Source organism: Macrobrachium nipponense, chromosome 22 (assembly GCF_015104395.2).
Source record: "Macrobrachium nipponense isolate FS-2020 chromosome 22, ASM1510439v2, whole genome shotgun sequence".
Classification (NCBI taxonomy): Eukaryota; Metazoa; Arthropoda; class Malacostraca; order Decapoda; family Palaemonidae; genus Macrobrachium; species Macrobrachium nipponense.
In genome coordinates, this window is record NC_087213.1 from 30,896,337 (window position 1) to 30,917,974 (window position 21,638).

Genomic DNA, 21,638 nt, shown 5'->3' on the forward strand with positions numbered 1-21,638 from the left:
GAAACATACATACATTCAAGTAAAGTTAAGAATTTAATGGGATTGTCACGAACAACGGCACGAGGTTCCTCGTTGTTCCAATTAATAATGACAAGATGTGATAAATCAGGGTATTCTGCCTTTTGAAATCCTTTGGGCAACTTGTTACATCCCATAGAATCCAGGTACCTTAGAATACGGTGTCGTTGATTTAATCGATTTCGTAGTATATGCAGTAGTTGCTTGGAATATATTTTTCATGCGCAACAGTAAAGGTGTACTGAAATATAGGTTTTTCAAAACTGGATCCTAGTTCTGAATGTAAGAAATTTCGAATAGTTTGTGTTGTGTATGAAAATCACTAATTAAGCAGGTGACAAGACCATACTTAAGTATTCTTGAAAAACACACAAGACGGGTGTTTGTGCGTCCTGCGTTTGTCGTAACGTACTAGTTTTTTTGTTTGCCATCTTTCAGTGTTCTGTATTGCTTTCCTGTTTACGTCAGTTATTTTCTTCTAATATTTTCATGATTGTAATGTATTTAGTGTCGGCTGTTTATTTTACGTGAACCCGTATATATTAATACAATTTCAGCAGGCTGCCATTTCGTAATTGGCACCGCTTTTTAAATAGGTCCGCATTTTAGGTGTTCCCAAAACGCCTCGTAACAAAAAGAAAGCAGTAGGTTATTCAGGTGTCTAGGAATATCCGGATTTGGCAAAAGGTTATCCACAGAAACGTTGCCTCACCCGATTCCCATATTTATCATAGGTAATTATTTCGGATAGCTTCACACGTCTTCATTTCCTCCCCGGGTGGGGTTATTTCAGATCATCCGCGAGGGCATCGCCGAACACCTTCGTCAAATGATACTCTCAAGCACAGGGTTGATCTCGAAGAGACTTGAGATTCCCCTACTGCTCTCATTATGTTCAACATCGTGCTTATCATCTCCCAGGGATTCATTTTCATGTCTTCACAAGATTAGGCGAGCTATTTCCACTCCCAGCCCCAACCCCAATGTCTTCCCTAAGCAAACACCAACGCCCCTCCCTCCTCGTTCCTTTTGAAACCACATCCTCGCCAACCGATCTCTTTTTCTACCGACCGTTCCCATGAATTGAAAATGCCTTTTTAAAGATCGTCATTATTGTTTTCCTTGCCTCTCTCTCTCCTCGCGTTCCTCTACGTCTTTTCTCTCCCGTCCGCCGCATCCTCTCGGTTTCCCATTTTCCCATCTTAGAACCTGTTGCTCAAGACTGGGTTGCACCAGACGCATTCAAATGCGTCTTTTGTCTTTTCTGGGTTGGTAATTGCACAGATGCTATTCTCTCTGCACATGGACAGAAACTGGAGATTGGGGCGTTGCGTTCGTGGTAGGACGGCAAACGGTCTTCTGTCGCGGGGTCCCCCATCCCATTATTATCCAATTAATTCTCTTTTATAGTCTACTCTTTTGCTCTCCCCATTTTCTTTTTGCGTCATTCCCATTAGGTATATTTTTTGTCATTGTTATTTTTATTTTTCTCGGTTATCTTTGCCTCTTACGCTAGTGATTCTCTACATCCTTGTGCTTTGGTTTTTTTTTTCTTTTAAAGGTTTGTCGTGTCTATGTGCCTGTTACTTATTTCACATCCTTCCGCTGCTTATTTTGGTTGCATCACAGAACATGGGGCCTCTGAAACATTTGCTACGTTTTTCTTTCAGCAAAATCGTCTCTCTCTCTCTCTCTCTCTCTCTCTCTCTCTTGTCTTTTTTCTCTTCTCTCTTCCTTTCCTTCTCTCTCTCTCTCTCCTCTCTCTCTCTCTCTCGTGTAATTTCTTCGCGACAAATACTGTGGCATAAAGGAAAATCAAATGAATTAACTGTATCCTTTAATTCGCCTTTGTAAAAAAAAAAAAAGTCGCTTTGAGACTAAATAGAACCGTAATGAAAGAGTTATTTAATTATTTTATTCCAAAAGTATACCTGCAGGTGGCACCGTCAGTAATTGCTTAATAATTATAACAATGTAAATGTTTAACTTAAAAATATGTGAAGTAACGTGTTATGAGACCAGGAAGCTGTCTACAGCTTCCATTTGGCAGGTGCTCAGCTCTGCTCTTTTATTAAGTTGATTTCTGCTCCCGGATGTGAGACTCGCCCGAACAAGATCATTTCCTCACAAGCTTAAACAAGAAAGAGATAAATACCAGCCGTCCGCAATCGCGGTTCCCCATTTTCTTCTGCATGGATGAGACGCGTGCAATTAGCCCGTAATTCAAGTATTTCGGTTCCAAACCCTCTCATAATCCCACGACCTCTGTACCTTTCTCGCTCCTCAGCGCCGAGAAGATTTCCGAAATCAGCAGTTAGCTCGTTCAGTGTTTGCTGTTTTTGTTCGCTCCCTTTTACGACGGATGAAGGTTGGCGCATTTAGTTATCCATCTCATTTTTTGGTTGGTTGGTGTGCGTGTGTGTGTGTTTAAGAGATCGTTCAGAAAGGGTTCATCAACTTGGCTGCTAAAATAGTGCTGACTTCCTTTGAAATCTGCTGCACCATAGCAACGATAGAGCGACTGAGCAATTGCGTTATGGTGTCTTTACAATAGCAAAATTATTCTCGAGTACTAAAATAAAAAATGAAATCATTCTAAAAAACGAATTTATTTATTTGACAGCGCTTAGATGGCACTACTTCAGATGCCAGTTTTATCATACCGTAGAATGGAAGAGATTCATGTCACGAGTCACGTTTCTTTTGAAGCCTCAGATGACGTCATTTTGGGATGCTACTCTTGAAAGAAATGAGCAGATGTTCCTCCATATATTTTAAGAGCTATGGGAGTTATTGATTAAAGTAATCAGTACTACATCTATACAAATTCCCATCGTAAGGTGGAAGCGTCGTTAGTGCACCTCACGTGGTGCACTGTAGCCATACAAAGGTTGTTCACACGTCCTTCTGGCTTCCTACCCGCATCCACTTTTTACCCTTTTACTTTACCCCATTCTTGCTTTCTTTAATCTGGCTGTCCAGTCACTCGAACTATTACTTCTTAGTACAACTAGCGCTTTTCTCCCAGTTCCACCTTTATATCATTGTACTTCTTCTCCTTTATTTTCTGGATCTCTTTATTTTGCTGTTCAACCACTCCAGCTTCCTCTATTTTTACGACCTTAAGTGCCAAATTTCTGAAAGGGCTCTGGGGCTTGTCTTGGCAGCCTAAATTTCATAAATTCAAGTCAGATCAAATTAGTATAAACCTGACTTGTATATATATATGTTTGAACAGGAAGCAGCGGAAAAGACTCCTGGGAAGAAATTTCCCTTTTTTTTTAAAAAAGAAGAAATGATCTCCAGTTTTCTCGCTGTCCTGTTCGTTATTAAACTTGAACTTCCCAGGAGTGAAAATCTATAAAGTTTAACGTTTATTTATATATATATATAGTTATATATAGATATATATATATATATATATATATATCCCAATGGAAATGCACTGAGCTGCATTTGTAAGATCTGTGGTTCGATCCCGTGTGCCACCCAACAATCGACCCAGTTATGTATGGGTACCAGCAATAGCTGGGGTCAGGACGCTGGCATGGGCTAGCAGCATCATCTCTAAAGACTTATCGATCACTGGAAGCATCTGCTCTTCTGACTTCGCCTACTTTAAGGGTCAAAAGACTTGCTGATAGAAAACATTTATATTTGTTACATATGTCACCCTGAAATCTATTAACGGAATATCCTTCCTTTCATGGTTGTTATAGTCAGATGTAATTTTGGAGGATTGCAAATTGCTCTTATGTAACCGCACTGATAGATTGTGCTGCTTTCATTGTTGGGTTTTCTTTTTGGGGCCCTCACTGCTTGACATAACGAGGCATCCAAAATGCCCCTTGCATGAAATTCCAAAAGCTCTTACAGATAATCAAAAGCCGAGACTCACGTCGCTGCGCCGAGATGATTTCAGCGTGTTGTTTTATTTGGTGACGAAGAAATTGTGGATCGTAGAATCATTTCCGATTCTCAGGCGGGAAAATAACGACCGGAAAGTAATTTTGATCAATAACGGCCATCTGCGGAGACCTGATTAAAAGACCGCTGACCACATGAAAGTCTCGATGCCGGCGGTGCACGAAAGCTGGAGAGATATTCGGCTGACCAATGGGATAGATAATTGGTTTGTGATGGTATAGATTGTTCAGTGTTATAATAATGTTCAAAATAAAAAGGTAATTTGGTATGCTAGTTTAGATTAGGCCGGCCTTATGCCAGCACGGTCCCTTGTCCAAAGTGTTCTAAAATTTTTAGGTCGAACAGGAGCCTTGTGTTAACCTGTGGACTCCGATCAGACAACTGGAACGAAGTTTCTTTTTATTGTTCTCGAAGAGAATATAACTAAATAAACCGTTCACAAATCATGTGCGTCCTTTTATCTCAAAAGGTTATTGGTGATTTGAATACGTTATTTTGAAGGAGCGGTCTAAAGGTCAAATTAGGGTTGAATAGATTTTGAGATGAATCTGGTAGTAAATCCGTGATATTCTTGTCATTTTCGTTTTCCAGTTATCCTTAACCTTTTTCGTGAATTTTAAGCGAATTTCGAAGAAGTTACATTAATGGACAAGGAAAAGAGAATTATATTTTGTGATGGATCCGTGTTTCGTTTTGAATACACCTCCTCAATTGCATTTAATTTCAACGAACACTGCATAATATATTCGTCTTCGTTGGCAAAGGTATATATACTCTATGAGTTCTGGTTAGTTCATGATTCAGGTAAATATTCTTATTACTTTTCTGTACAGTGTGATTAAAAAGATTGTTATGTTGGGCTTGGCCTGGCCTAAGAGGAGATACTAATTGCTTTAATTATAATCTTCCATATTTCTGCAACTATCGATAGACCTTGTGTGGGGGTAGAAGTGGTAAGTAATTACGCTCATTAGAATTGATTGAGGTCTTCGGTAACCATTAGGTTATGGGAAACTACGGAATAGCAACGGTTGTAAAAGAACGGTTCATTCGTCCTTCATAAGTTGGCTATTAGTTTGCATATATCAATTGATTTTAATATAATCTTTGTAAATGGCTATTTAGCACACACACCCATAATACACACACACACACACACACACACACACACACACACACACACACACATTAAAATATATATATATTATATATTATATATATATATATATATATATATATATGATATATATATATTATATATATTATATATAAATATCTATATATATATATTATATATAATATATGTATAGTGGTAGGTGGGTACTGAGTAAAACAAAGTAGTATTCATTTTTTCCTTAACTGTTCAATTACTGAAGACATGTTGAACGCCTGTGCAGAGAACTAAGGCAGTATCATTTGCTTCATTCAATGCGCAAGATTCCGATCAGAATTGTTATGCCTCCATCCTCCATTCCCACCAACATAAAATGCTAAATGTCTCTACTCTAAGCAACAAACCTTCACTCTGTCCTTCTGTCTCTGCCAAGGCGTAGACCTAGCTCTTTTAAGTTTGTGCTCTCCTCCTCCCATGCAGTTCTTTTGTTTTATACTGTTTTTCATCGACTATCTTTTTTGCATTTTCTGTACGTGACCTAACCATCTCAGTGATGTGCCATCATTTTAACAAATTATTACATTTCTCGATGTTGCTCCTCCCCTATCTCTCGCTAATCGATATACGCTATTAATGTAGCTAACGAGTGGGAAGGTTATATTATCATACCCTGGAAACCGGCAGGTCAACAGCACGTCGGTATCTTAACGGTGGTCTGCCACATCACAATAATGGAACCTTCACACTCTGGCCGGAGCTATAGTAGATGATCCATCAAAACAAATACTACACCATTTTTATAAACATTGAGTAACCACACCCTCACTTCAGTAAAGAAAATTGGACTCGTGGAGTTTCTCACATATTCTAACTTTTATTTTCCTATACATTCTTCTCTTCCAAACTTTTCACAGTGCTCCTCTTACCCTTCTTGCTTTGCCTATTCTGCGATTGAGCTATATTATTAGATCATCTTACTCATTTCTTAATGTTAACTTCTAAGTATTCTTTTGTTCATCCATCATTGGCTCTTCACCTGCCTCATTAATTTTTGTTGTTCGCTCTTCCATGGTTTCCATTTACTCTTATAACCTTATTCCTGTTAACACTGTCAGCCTGTTCCTTGTTCAAATACTCAGACTCGTTCACCAACCGCTGCGATTTAGTTTCACTATAACCAGTTGACTCTGTATCATCTACATGCCTAAGCCACTTAATGATTCCTTTTCGTGTCCGACAAACTCGCACCAAACCCAGTTTTCCTTACTGATCTAGTCAGTCAATTTATGCACATTAGAAAGCCATAGAACAAAAGCATTCCCTTTCCTGAACCTCGTTTTTACACCAAAATAGTAAGTCTCCTGTCTGCATATTTTTGCTCGAGCTTTGTGCGGAATTTAGTTGCTTATAACAAATAAATTCTCTTGTCATATATCTTCAGCGTCCTGAACATAGCAACGACACCAATTCTAGAATAAGCTGTCTCTTGTGTCATGTTCCTTCACCCACAAAATGTTCACAACCTTTGTCAACACATAAACTTTGCTTTCCTCATCTGAAATCAGGCTTTTTATGATTGTGCGTTCAATTTAACTTATATATATATATATATATATATATATATATATATATATATATATATATATATATATATATATATATATATATATATATAGTATATAATCTTCCGGTCACTTCTAACCAGATACGTATGCCATTGCAATAACCACAATGCCCTTTTTACTTCTCGAGCTCTTCACACTTTTGGATACGCTTTGTAATAACAAGCGTATCCAAAAATTATGAAGAATTCGAGAAGTTAAGAGGGCACTATGATATATATATCTGTGTGTGTGTGTACTGTAGAAGTTTCCATAGGTATCTGAGAAGACCCATGATATGGTGCTATTAACCTAATACCTCCCTCAAACTTTACTTTCATTAAATAATTCCTGTATAGTAGTTGTAATAAGAGATTCTGAACGAAGTAAAAGATACATACGTCAACCACCTTGACAGACACGTAGTTTCAAGGTCAACTTTGTTGGTTGTTTGTTTTTTAACAAAAGTCTACTTTTCCCTTGCAGCCGGCCCTGCACACCACAGCGTTTACAAACCTGTACCGCCACCGAAGCCGTTCGTAGGACCTGAAGCCTCTCCTTCAGTCGCATCAGGAATCACCACGACAGCACCGTCGTCCGGTGGTCAGTCTTTCGTCGGAAACAAGGGTCCGCCCACCTCGTCCAGCCTCCCTCCCCCACCAGTACCTTTCCATCAGACAACCTCTCCCGAACAACTCAGGGAGCATTTGGCTTCCGTGACAGGTAAGCTCCAACCATACTAGCAGATGTCTTTTTATTTTTTTTTTAATCAAGATGTTGGTTGCACAGTATGTTATGTTCTTACACGTTTAAAGTTATGAGATAGGCAATTATAAGTATGATATTTTTTTATTGCTTTTCGAAATCTTGAAGGTAGGAAATTTGTCGTTAATATTAGCTTTTTTTAAAGTTTAGATTAATCCAGAATAATATTTCATATTTTTCTCTGTAAAAGCTCTGAGCCTGGCGCTATTTTACAGTGTCAGCGATCTTTGTCGATATTTTACTACAGCGAAAGATACACCATTAAGACATTGGCATATGGTATATGCGAGAGATTATAGTTTTCGGCACGTTCATGACAAGCCCAGTCAGTCGTGTAATAAATACTTTTCGTCCAGTCGTAAACCTTCTGATGAAGCAGTGATAAAGGGATGTTTGGCAATCTGTTCGACTCTCCATTGGATCTCTTTTGTCTCTGTTATGTGAGATAAATCATTATATTATTTTTAATCTTGTTTTATGGTCGTGGAGTTACAGATTTTTATTGATTTGATTTGATGTTTTCCTTGTGTGCGGTTTTTTCGATATTTTGAACATCCACATTTATCTTTAATATGAGTCATGGGAAGTAGGCATCTTAACCATTTGTCATAAAATGTTCATCCTGTGAAAGAGTCTTCGATTTTCCTTTCCTCCCGATAAAGTATTTTCGTTTTATTTATTGGTCTTTAAGGCGAATGAATTACCAATCCAAGGCTGTGCATTATCTCTCTTCGGAACGACATTGACGGTATCAAGATAGTTCGCTCTTCAATAAGAAATGTAATCATGATTCAATCTCATCATTTATTTTTTCATCTATTTTTTAACTAAATTATAAAGTCGCTCATCGCATGGGAGACTGGGAAGATTGACGGGGTTTCCACTGGTCTTCCATATTTATGGGAAACAATTTTGACGGGTGCGACGAATTGATCCTTTTCGTAGAGTTAGTTTGACGGCCATTGACGCTGCAGATAATGATTCAGGAGGGACGGTCGGAATGCGCAACCTGTGCGGTCCACTTGCACGCTTTCCTCTCCTCTTCTGATGAAAAAAAATTAGACACGACTAACTGTTGTGGATTGTGTGATTCCATTTTCCTTTTTCGATGCGCAAGGCGCTCAACATTCCCCCCTTTTTTAATGTTCACTCAGCAATCATAACTGAAGTGGCCATGTTGATGTATTCGGCAATTGAACGAACGGTCTGCAACGTCAATATGCAAACCATTAGGGCGGTGATTACATATCAAATGTTCTCAAGGCGTTCTGTGTCTTCTTTGAAAGTATCTTTTTTCGTAGTTGATGTGAATGTCTGCGCCTCTGTGCGTGGCACTTCCGTCGTCTCAGTTGTCATGTGTGGTTATCTTCCGTCGGATGGTGACTACGGGATAGTATTCCCAAATTTTGGGCATTGCAATAACCTCTGTACTGTGCCTCTCCTATTTTGTGTCAGAGTTAACTTTTTTAAGGCACCCTCACCCAGGCTTTCCCTTTACTTTTTATAATTTCCTCTGTTTCGAAAAGACTTTTGATACATGCTAATTAAAAGCAAATCATCTTTTGCATATTTTATCACGACAAGGTATTTCTTTTTAATTATCAGTTCCTTATTTAAAGTCTTCGTACTTCTTGACTTCAAGCCCATCTGTATTGAACACTCCTAATAATGCAACAGTACTGATTGTTATTTCTTAAAAATCTTTTTTTCCATTATGGTATTGCAGCTTCATCTTGCCAACTGTCTACTTCCGGATTTTCTGTTTGTTTGTTAAGCGGCGTCATCTCATTTCTTTATCAAATGTCTTGTTAGTGTATATAGAGGTGTTGCAAAATTCATCGAGATTTGCTTTGTGAATTATGTTTTGAATTGTATCAAAATGGCTTATTGCAAACCTTATGATTTTGAATCGTTTCGGTGACTAAAACGAAACACTCTCCACTGCACTGTTTGATAAAAGGAAGGTAAGAGACCCCGTTTAAAGGCTCGGGATCTTTGTAGAAATTTTTTTTACCTTAGGTGACACGCTTCCAGTTTTAACCTGATGTTTATATTTGAGAAATTTGTCTCTAGAAACAAGTCGTACGACCGCGCTCCTCATTACGCTCCTCATTACAAGGTTCGACCGGCCTACTCTTTATTTACTGCCACAGCAGGTACTGCCACAGCAGGTACTTTCACAGTGCATGGTGGTTAACTGCTGAGTAGCTCTTCTGGCACGTCGCTTTGAATTTTGAAATTGAAAGGAACTTTATTGCTTTTATTTTATAAATGATTTCTCTTTTTCTTTAATGAAGTTGGAGTTGTGAATTCTTACTGTAATTGTCAAATAGCCCTGCCTACAGACGTGTTCTCAGTTCTTTGTACTGGTTGGTTTATTTTCAGCGGTTGATTTGTTTCCGTCCTTTGTTGCTGTTTCCCATCATGCGTTCTCACTTCCTGTACCGGAGATGTGTGTTTACATAGTTTCAATTCCAGATGTCGTATCTAACATTAGTAATAATTATAAGAATAGTAGCAACAGTGACGGCATTAATGATAATGAAAATGAGGATGCTGACCCACTAGGTGTATGCTGGTGGATCAAATCTCTTTATTTTTCGTAAACTATGGGAAACTTTTTGTAGCAATCCCACGTTAGTTTTCTAGCATAGAGGTTTCGCTTTCATCCAAAACATTCTAATTGCAGGTTCAACGCTACAATCCTGCGGGACTCCTCCTGTCCTCTCTCACATCCTGGTGACTGATCAGGGTCAGTTTCACACCCACTCTTCTAAATTTCCGGTGAGTTTACGGCTATTGTATGGCCAGGGATGTTGGCAAGCAAACAATTACTAACTATCAAGAAGTACTAAGAGAAGAAAGAAGTGATAGAAATTCAATTTTCGTACTTCATTTTGTTTTATACCATTTCCATTCTGAATGAACGTGTGCAGCATAAGAATGTAGTAGAATACACAGTTTCTACTGTTCTGTGTTGTTTAATATATATATATATATATATATAATTTATATATTATAGATATATATATATATATATAGTATATATATATATATAGATATATAATATATATATATATATATGTGTGTGTGTGTGTGTGTGTGTGTGTGTGTGTGCTTATTTATTCTAGCAGTCTATACATAAAAGTTAAGCTATCTATAGAGTCTTCTGAATTTCTGTTGATTTAAAGTCTTTATATTTCGATTTATTACAGTTAAAACTTGTAAACGTCTTCCACTCCTTATTAAATACTAAATGGATTATCCTAATACTCTTCTTGTAAAGGGATAGTGACAGGGTTAAGTAGATGTAGATATTGCTTCTATTAATTAAACTCTTACCACTTAGTTGGTGTAGCCCTCATATATCGTAGTGAGTCAAAGTAGTTGGTTCATATACTTTTATGATAAAATAAAACTTTAATTTATTCTTCAAGGCTCCAACTAGACGAATTTCATTTCGTTAAGGTATCTCATACTAACAGTAGTCCTCGTAGTGTCATGTCTTGTCCTAACCCACTGAATTGTCCTAATATTAATCTTGAAACTAAGTGATTGCCACTGATGGCCCTAAATACGTTTACATATCAATTATTATTTATAATGATAATAAAGATAAACTAGAGGTTTTTTTTATTAAATTCTCTACCTTTCGACTAACAATCCTACTAACAAAGGTCGTTTCCCATTCTTCTCTCTGGTACGGTCTTCAGATTGAGGTGAAAGAGGCTCCTGGTCGCCTCTTCTACACAGAGCCACATAATAGCCTCCCCCCTCTGGGGCCTCCTCCCCCTCCCCGGTTCACCTCGGGATCGCCTTTCCTCTCTGGCTCCGTCACCCTTGGCCGAGGACTGACTGGCATCAGCGGGCTAGCGGGTATGGGCACAGCCAAAGGAAGCACACTGCCCAGGTCACGTGTGCCCTCCTTGGCTGACCTGAGGCCTCCTTCACAGGCACCTTTTACTGCCCACAGTCACCCACAGACTCGCCATGTATGAATCTTTACTTCCCTCGTTTTCTTGCCTGTCATTCGTAGCTCAGGGAAACCTGATTAGTTTCAAGCTCATTTTATTACCATAACTTACTCTAGGTCATAGAAAAAGCATGTACTCGACCTGATTAAAACTGTCACATTTACTAACAATGAAGATTATTTCTGATATCTTATTCCAAAGTAGAAAATTTTTAATGTTATAATTATATTGTAATGCATTTTACGCACAAATAATTTCTACAATGAAAATGCAGATGTACTGCATTTCTTAATATTTTCAACGTATATCTTAAACCATTTGCTAAAATAATAATAAAAAGGGACTTCCATAATGCCAAGGGGTGTCCATTTTATGACTTAGTGGCATTTTAATTATTATTATTATTATTATTATTATTATTATTATTATTATTATTATTATTATTATTCAATTTTAGTTGAACGTACTGATTGCTTGTTACGATTCAGAGAAGGGAAGTTCAGTTATATGGCTTAAATGTAAGTGCTGATGTCATTCCTAACAAGATTCAAATGACATAATTTTGAATATCAAAAGTTTGTCATTTGGAACATCGTGTGTTCTTCTGTTGCAGAATACTGTGAATGAAGATCGAGAACATCTGGTTAACGCTGAGAGACAATCAAGGTGCATTGATGGTATAGACAACCCCACTCTGCTTGACGACTCTCACATGGTAAAGTCTTGGTCAGGATGTTGATTTCTTGTAGCTTTTGTTATTTTTACCTAGTTAATCAAAATGGCTGAGCAGGTATATATGTTTGCATTTGTATTTGTTATTTTGAACCCACTATACCTTATGACGATAATCACTGCATTTAATTTTAGAATTTTTAGTTGTCTCATTAGCATATCTTCATTTTCTTTTATATTTGTTGTTCATAATACAGAAGTCCATTAAAGAGTATAAGTAGTTCTCACGACTGACACTGCATCCTTATCTCCCACAGCCAATCTACCGTTCCAAAGGTGTAGGTGGAGGACCCCATGGCCTCCATCCTTCAGGGATCCCTGCAGAAGGCACTCTGGCTGGAGCGCTCCCTGCACAGACTCAGACTCGGCCCTATGAATCCCCTTTCACGTCCCGCCCACCTTTCCATTCCTCACAGCCTCCACACCACTCGCAGAATGCGTCGCATCAGGCGAAATTTACTAGAGAAACGTGGATGCGAAACTCCCAAGACCAGCGCCCTGTAAGTATCGTAACATCCAAAAGACTCAGTATTTATAACTTCCGTATTCCTGACTTTTCTCTCAGTAAATGAATTTCTCTGTTTGAAAAAAAGATAAAAAAAACTTTTCAAGCAAATTAATTTCTAAAAGAACATTTAATAAACACTTAAAATTAACATTACTCATAACTTGTGTATATTAGTGTATTGGCATTGCGTTATCGCATATCATCAATGAATATATCAATATTCTATACAGTTTCAAAGAGGGTCCTCATTGTCTTACTTTAATTTCCAGGGCATTGTTGAACTACATCCCCAACAAGGACATAGCCACATGAATGGCCATGGTCCTCACCATCCTGTCAACTGCTCACTTCTTCCAAACAACAGTCACTTGGAGGGACACCATAATAATAGCACTAATCATCCAGGTCTCATGAATGGTCATCACTCTCATTTGAATGGCAATAAAGATAATACCGTTACGGCTGTCAATCAAAACAACAGAACATCGGCTGTTGATGAAAATCAGGTGAACGGCGTTCATGAACAGAGGAATGAGTCGCGGAAGGACGACAAATGGGGATCTCTGACAAGGGGAATTGCTGCGAAGAAATATCAGAATTTTAAAGAGAAACTAAGCAATAAGTTTTCTAAAAGTGACAAGCCAGAAGAGCGCACCAACAACGCGTCTTATACAAATGATAAAAAGACCACTAACCAGACTACCAACAGCCAGAACAATACCGCCTCCAACAACGGGAGTTCAGATCAGAATGAAGCAAAGTCGCAACCGGGGTCTTCCAGAGACAGCTTCCGAAGAGCCATCCATCAAAGCTCGCAAAATGCCAACCACCAAGAGAACGTCATGGAAACTAACTTGAACAGTCACCAGCCCGAAGGACTACCGCCCCAGTACCCTCGACCTCCTCAGCCGATACCACCTCCGCACGCCCACGCAGGTTATCAAACAGGGGCTCCTTCACATCACCCCACGCACCACCACCATGATCCTATGGCGCGGGGACTGCTCATGAGGCGTTCTGGCTCCTACCACCACTTATCTCAGCATCATCAAGAAACTCCCACATGGAGATCACACCATTATTCTGTAGATAATTTAGTAGATTCCCAAGTGTTGCCCTCTGACCACACATACTCCGGCCCAGCTGTCACTAGTAGTCGAGGACAGCCAGCTGGATCGGGAGGACCAGATTCGGGCCGTGGTCCTGCCGGTGCTGGGAATGATGCTCGAGTTCCAAACCCTTTAGATACCAGTCTAGAATCGTCCACGTCTCAGAGGCATAACACCCAGGGTCATTCCTCAGGTAGAATAGCATTGAAACTTGACATTTCCTTCGATTTATCACTTGGCACACTGAATGAAAATCCGTGCATGACTTACATTTAATACTTTTTGTGAATGCCAATGAAATCTAATCAATATTTCATCTCCTCAGGTAATGATTCGGAGTGGGTGGACATGACTGACACAGAGCTCCAGCGTATCATGAGGAAAAGTACTGATAATAAAACAGGAAGCCGCTTAACCAGACGAGAGTCCTTAGCAGCAACGCCCCCATTACCTCCCCTCTCCCCGGAAGGCACTCCGTCACCTTCGCCTAGGCCGTCCCCAACACTTCGCCCTCGGAAGCACAGTTTGTCGTACAGGTAAACTTGCTCTTATAGTCAGTGCACCTCACGTGGAGCACTGTAGGCATTACAAAGGTTGTTTGCAGCGTCTCTTCGGCTCTTAGCTACACCCATTTTTTTAACCCTTTATTGTACCACCTCTGCGTTTCCTGTCTTCAGCCTTTCTGTCCAACCACTCCAACTCTCCTTTTTGCTATTTGAAACATTAAATGGCTGAAAGTGCCTCAGTGCTTGGCTCTACAGCCGAATTTTCAGAAATCAACCAGTCTTATCATAGCGATTTCTATTAAAGAAGATAAAAAACACATAGTTATATTTAAATGTTAATTTGTTTCTTTTTTTAAGACATTAGTAATCTTTTGGAGGGCAAATGATCTGCTATGAGAGCGATCGTCATGAGGCTTTTAGTTCACTTAGGATTTTTGCTACTAACGTGATTTCCCTTGTTACATTTGCTGTTAATTAACAGTGGGCAATGTGAAGCATAATCCCTTTTTCATATTGTTTCATTCTCATCTTGGTCAGTGTGTTAACATTTGGGAAGTAGAGCGAAATGTTCGAGGTGAATTCAGAAGGTAGAGGAGAGAGAGAGAGAGAGAGAGAGAGAGAGAGAGAGAGAGAGAGAGAGAGAGCATTAGTAGTAGTAGTATTTGTTGTATTTTAGTTAATACGTGATGATATGCATTTTGATGAGTACTGATCTCTCTCTCTCTCTCTCTCTCTCTCTCTCTCTCTCTCTCTCTCTCTCTCTCTCTTTCTCTTAGTTTATAACATAGCAACGGACTAACTTCCAGGGTATCTATTTCATTGTTTAAGTAATCGAAGCATACTAATTTTTTTTTTTGGAACACTCTTATATTGCTTATACTGTTCCTCCTTTAATTTCTGGAGCTGAGTGCGAGTTCTAAGTTTATAAACCAGGCGCCATACTTTATATTTCATGAGGTTTTTTTTCTCTCTCTCTCTCTCTCTCTCTCTCTCTCTCTCTCTCATCATCATCATCATCATCATCATCGACTGAAGTAAGGGCATCTTAAATAAAAGAATAAAATAGACGAATTGTCTTAAATATATGTCTCATAACTGTAGAAAGACGGAACTGGCAATCTTTGATACTGAATTCTCAGGCCGCAATTGAATTGTCAAGAATGCCTTATAAAAACCCATGTAAGTTGTCATTACTAAGAGAAATGAGTCCATCATGATCGTTGATAACGGTCCAAAGTTTAATATATGAATTAATTTTGTATACGGAGACAGTCGGTATGCATCACCCCATAGGAAATCCACAAAACAAACATGACTTAACTCATCGGATATCGAAGTCCTAAAGTGAGAGATCTGCTTCTAACAAACATTTTGCAAAGGATCCCGTAGGCGGTAGTGACTGGTAGTTCCTTGATTTGCAAAAGCGGCTTCTCCAGTATTTGGGACACGTAGTATGAAGCCAAGTCACTTATGTGTGACTGGTCAAATAATTCTTTAATCAATAATGATATAGCAGCAAAATCAATTATTGATAAAAAAAAACTACCATTTTGTTGATCACCGGCTATTTGTATTGTTTTTGGATGTGTTATAAACACAACAATAGCTGCCAAAATATAATTGTTCTTTTGAAAAATAAATTAGAATCTCAAAGGGTGTATATTGAATGTAGATATACAAGCAATATTTCCAAGTATGTAACTAAAGAATTTTTAAGCTATACGTTTTGATTTTGATTTATATTGATTTTGTAGCAAAATGTTATTTAAGTTTATATTTAATATTTTTGTATTAACAGAATTATCCAAATAATGTAAATTATGGGATGTAATTGTATTTTTGTAATAAAATAAAAAAAAAATCAATCTTTTGTCGTGAGATCACTATCGCAACATTTACATAACAGAAGAGTTTTCAAAGATTACATTTTAAAATGGATATCATACTTGAAAAAACTACGTGTGGAAACTAGTGAGTACATAAAAACAGCAACCCAGTCAAAAACATAACTTTCTTTCTTTCTTTACTTTTAGCTTTTCCCATTTCTATATGGGGTCGCTGTTTCTAGTTAGCCTTCTCCATCTCCCTCTGTCCTGTACATCTTGTTCTCTTAGACCATTTCCCTTCATGTCATTCAATAATTTATCTTTCCACCTGAACTTTGGCCTTCCCCTGCCTCTTCTGCCCTCCACCTCTATGTTCATAACCCTCTTATTACGTGGTCATCTTCTCTCCTCAGCTGTGGAGGATTAAATAAACCCGACTTGTTGGAGGCGGCCGAACAAGAAGCAAGTGGACAGAGAGGGGTGGGCGAGGGGCGGACAGGCAACAGTTCCCAGGGCAGCTCTCAGTCAACGCCGAGAAGACCATCGAATTCCCATGTACATCATAATCACAATGGGTAAGACACCTCTCCTTACAATATAACTGAGAAAAATCATCAGTTTTGTAACTTTAGCGTAGGCCCTGAAATAATCACAGCAGCCGAAAACAATATAGATTATCTGTTATTCAAGCCTCTGTAGTAGATTCACATCAACCATGCATCCGATGTCTAGATTGATAAGCCAATCACAGGGCTGTTGATAAGCCAATCACAGGGCTTGAAACTCTCAGTCTCTCTCGACAGTTCACATAGGCAGGATGTATGTTCCATCTCTACTGAGGGATATGTCTTTCAAAGGTATCCCTCAGGAGAGGTGGAACATCCATCCTGCCTATGTGAACTCTCTCGAGAGACTTTGAGCTTTGAGTCCTGTGATTGGCTTATCAACAGCCAATCAGGAGCGTCGTAAGGGACTGGCTTAGACATCGGATGCACGCTTGGTGTGAATCTACTATAGTATTCAGTACACCCACAAGAACGAACGTTTTGACCTTTTAATAACATTTTTTTGTATGGCCCTTTTAAAAATTCTGTGTTTCTCTCTACCAGGGGAAAGACATCTACAGGTGTTAATGCTGGCACCCGAAGTATAGGCGTATCGAATGAAAACTGGGCCCACAGGAAGCCAGAGGAGAGAAGAAGAGGTGAAGTGCACAACCCTCACAGCAAGAGCAACAATCGAGTCGATTTAGGTTTGTCTTGGTTTGTTTTGTGGGATTTAAGGGGCGTTTCCGTAAGGATATTGAACTCTGAGACAGGGGGTTCTCAGAGACATTGTTGCCACAGATTTTCTCCTAGTTTTATTTTCTTATTCTATCAATTTTTTCGTAACGGCATAGCTGAACTTGTCCTTAAGAAGTAGTTGCTATGTTTTGTCTGTGCTTTTTTTTTTCATTACCTATATCCTGTCAGATCTAGTGTCCATAATGAAGAGGCTTGAAAATTAATATATAAAGTTACAGTAATACTTTTAACACATTTACCGAGACCGTAAATTTGAGCATAAAATTTATAGTAGTATTGAATTTTTTAATTTGTCAGTTAATTTTCCTGCATAACTTTTTATTACATTAATTATATTAATAAAAATTGTAGTGGCTTTATATGAATGTATTGCCGTCTTTACTGGATGATGCTAATTTATTTGCATATGTTGTAACTAAACATAGTTTAAGCACTCAGCAGAACCAGATAAATCCTATATAGAATGAGGTCAACTTCAAATAAAGGTAAATAAAAATAATCAAAATGCCATTTACAATGCAAAGTGAACTCAAACAAGAAATCCTCTCGGATATTGATAAGTACTATATGGTACATGAAATGTACAGAAGTGTTTGCTTAGAGCTATAAGCTTCTTAGAAATAATAAATTTGAAAAAGGAATAAAAATATTAATAATTTTATTAAACTAACGCTTAAATTAACATTTTACTTCATCGCGAACACCTTCCAGTATCTGTTGAGGAGAAAGAGAAGATTCCCAGTTTATAAAAAAAAATACGCAGAAGCGAGTCCTGATTCAGTTTTTAAAATTAACACTTTAGTCAATTGGTAACAGTGCACTTCAAGGAATGATTCCTTATTTTCAAAATAATCGACAAGATACTTTACTCTTTCTCCCTAAGCCATACTCAGTGCATAGCTTCAGATTTTTTGTAATGAATTTTGTGGTCTGATTTCCAAACAGTGTGGTATATTATAATAGAAAAGTATAATACCAAAACAGCATTGACAATTGTACCTTTTGTAATAAAAACACCAAATATGTCAAAGATTCGCCAATCTTGTGGAATAAAATTGGGTCAACAAACCAATTTCCAAAACAGTAGGTAGGCAAACAGACCACACATTTGAAAACAGAACGGTTTAGACTCCAGATCTTATACTTATCCTCTATGTAAATCTTCAAGGGTTAATCCAGCCTCCTTGAGGGACACCCAAATGAATAATTATTTACTGCAAAACGGTGTTAATAGCCGGTCTCAGACTTTTTGGAGGTCATCTTTAACAAGAAATGACGATGTGAATGAATCACCTGATAGCACATCATTTATTTTCATTTTTATTTTTACCTACTGTATCTTGAAGCCCTGCCTCTTTACTGCCCTATCTTTTAGGATCTCTTTCTTCCATGATAACATTCAGTTGAGGAGTTTTATTGCTCAGACAACCCAAGAAAATTCTGTAGATCATTTACACATTATACTTGCTTATATTGCTGCTCAGTAAAAATGACATACATCTTATGGTTCTAGGTCCCAGTGGAGGTGACTTAGATGCAGGAGAGATTACTTCTACAACAGATGCTCTCGATTTAGATTCTATGCTCGATGGTGGTGTCACAGAGGCCACTAGTGACGATGACGCAACTTCAGCGTACGATCCTGATGTACACCTCATCAGAAAACAGTTGGAGGGCCTTGAAGGAATGTATTCCGAGGTAAGAATATTTGAGATTCATTGATTTCATGGAACAGCTGTGGTTGACCAAATGAAGGAAGGGCCTATGTTTATGTGTTTTGTGGCGCAAAAGGATCCTTAGGGGTAATAAAGTGGTCAAAGTTTTAGCTTGCTGATTTGGTTTAATCTTAAATTTAGCCCTATTTCTTACTAAAAAAAATAAAGGTAAGAGTTTGATATCAAGTCCAAAACTCGTAATTGTCAATTCATAATATTTTAAAGTAATATTTTTTTATTTCATCTTCAGGTTCTAAAACTCTTAGGAGGGCGTCGCGGGGGAAGAAATCTCATGGGTCATGGTGGTGTAAATATGCTCGATTCCAAGGCCTCGAGACGGCGTCTACATGGTTCCCTATCATCGCTTCCCTCCTCCATCGTGTCTTCTCGCCCCGGGAGGGAAAAGCGGCGTGTTATTGATGACAGAGTAAGAAAAATTGGAAGAGATTATGGCGGGAAGGTAAGTGTCTGATTTTACTTTACGAATGGCAGTTGATAATAATTTGCTGTTCTTTTCATTATGAGGTATATCAATTAATATTTTACGTATATACAATACCCAGTCGTTTTGATTGATTGGCATTCAATGTAGATGCTCTAGAAAATTCATAGATTTTTTTTCCTTAAGTATGATGCTTTCACATTGTTAATGCATGGTACTAATAAATATAATCTATATTCCAGACTATCCACAAGAGGTTTCAAAGGCTGGAGAGTCACGTTGTTACTTTGGCTCGCAGTGTTGCTCACCTCAGTTCTGAAATGAGAACTCAGCATCTTATGCTACAGGTAGACTCTCTTATTATTCTTATTTCTGAAATCATTAATTTATTTATTTAAACGAGATGTCCCTGCCCGTGACTGTTTGCTGCAAACTTTTGACTGACTATAAATTCACCTATAATAAATTTGATAATGATATTTGCTGTTCTTTGAACAGGTGACTTGTACGTGCTGGTAGTCACATCACAGATGAGTTAGGCTTTAGGGAATTGATGTTTTTAGCCATAATTTTCCTAATGGTTTTGACCGTATTGTATGTTTTGTTTTTTAAATACAATCTAACACAGGTGTGTTTCCTAAATTATTTGGTCACAGTTGAATTATTAAGGAAATTCTTGGCTGGCATCGGTTGATCAGCTTTCTGTGTGGATGGTACTAATGATTGTTCAAGCCGTTTGACTCCCCAGAGCGTCAGTCTTGCGGTGTTTGTGGAACTGTAAAGGCAGAGGTGCTGAAGTGAACTTGAGACCATATTTATTATATTACTAAGCCTATGAATGTTTCCCCTGGACAGAACAACTGAGTTGTCCAGAGAGAGAGAGAGAGAGAGAGAGAGAGAGAGAGAGAGGAGAGAGAGAGAGAATAAAATGTTAAGTATCAGTATTGCTTATAAGGATTAGAAACAATAGATGAGGTATGCTCAACATAAAGTGGATTATAGATGAGGTATGCTCAGACATGTGGTGGTCTCCTGGGACTTGACATTCTGTGATTCCATGATGCTATGTCTCAATATTCGCCGGCAGTTTGACGGATTAATCTAGATGAAGTTAAACTATAGGACTATGTTGGGATGATATTTATCCAGGGGTTAAGTGCATGTGGGAAATTATCACCCTGCAAAGAGTGAAAAACGACAGTGTCAGTGATATACGCTGCACATGAGACAAAATGAAAAATTCAGAGCATGCGCAGAACTCTGTATGGTTTAAGGATTTCTCCATGGATAGTTTACGCTGCATATATGACTATTTGACGGCCACACAAAACATACCATTGAAACTTTATAAACCACTGAAGTCAAAAACGACGTTGCAATTTTTTTTATTGATTAGCTAACTGTAATTTATTTGGCGGTGCCACTACTATGGTTTGAAGCCGATGGTCACCTATTCAATAAAAAAATTAAATACACAAAATAATCATTCTAAATGTGAGATAATAGAAAAACAAAGACGTGGGTGTAAGAAGTGAGGTGGTAGTACTTTATAAAAGAGGTAACGATACTGAAATATTCTTTGCACCAACGTCTAGACCTTGCTTTATATGTACTAACTCCCCCAGTCCTCAGCGATTTAATTAGGACAATTATATGAATACTATCAAATTGTAAAAACGGCAGAGAGTTTCAAAATGATAGAATGATTCCTGAGATATCATACAGAGGAAATTCAAACACAAATTATATAAAAGATAAGTTGGGTATACTGTGGTAGTTGACAAACCATACCAAAAGAAACAAAAGCGAAATGGAAATCGTTCGACAAAAGTCAGTCATAGGAGCTGGAAGAGTCAAGCTGGGTCCATTATGTCGAGGAAAAAAACTTTTATAGTAAGGTTTCGTATTTGTCCGACGTTATTTTTGTGCGAGACTGACACTGACTACTCTTTCACAGGAAATTGAAAGCATACGAGGAGAAATATCAATGCTGCGAACCGGAAACAATTTGCCCAACAATAATGGAGGCCACGGAAATAAAGGATCCAATCACATCTCTTGGGAGTCCTTCAGAGCTGGCATTCCAAGTCTGTCCAA

The 21,638-nt window shown here is 38.2% G+C and overlaps 1 protein-coding gene across 3 annotated transcripts in view; it reads left to right on the forward strand.

Moving 5' to 3' along the window:
• LOC135198575 (uncharacterized) overlaps positions 1-21,638 on the forward strand; it is a 194,122-nt gene that overhangs the window by 111,571 nt on the left and 60,913 nt on the right. For 2 of the 3 annotated variants that reach the window (XM_064226289.1, XM_064226292.1), the window contains 13 exons: positions 7,147-7,383; positions 10,115-10,209; positions 11,139-11,417; positions 12,013-12,114; positions 12,389-12,631; positions 12,909-13,941; positions 14,074-14,284; positions 16,494-16,655; positions 17,190-17,332; positions 18,898-19,082; positions 19,350-19,559; positions 19,784-19,888; positions 21,499-21,624. In XM_064226289.1, coding sequence (XP_064082359.1) covers positions 7,147-7,383; positions 10,115-10,209; positions 11,139-11,417; positions 12,013-12,114; positions 12,389-12,631; positions 12,909-13,941; positions 14,074-14,284; positions 16,494-16,655; positions 17,190-17,332; positions 18,898-19,082; positions 19,350-19,559; positions 19,784-19,888; positions 21,499-21,624 — 3,131 coding nt within the window. The remainder of the gene's footprint in view (positions 1-7,146; positions 7,384-10,114; positions 10,210-11,138; positions 11,418-12,012; positions 12,115-12,388; positions 12,632-12,908; positions 13,942-14,073; positions 14,285-16,493; positions 16,656-17,189; positions 17,333-18,897; positions 19,083-19,349; positions 19,560-19,783; positions 19,889-21,498; positions 21,625-21,638) is intronic. The other variant, XM_064226291.1, reaches the window with a different exon arrangement.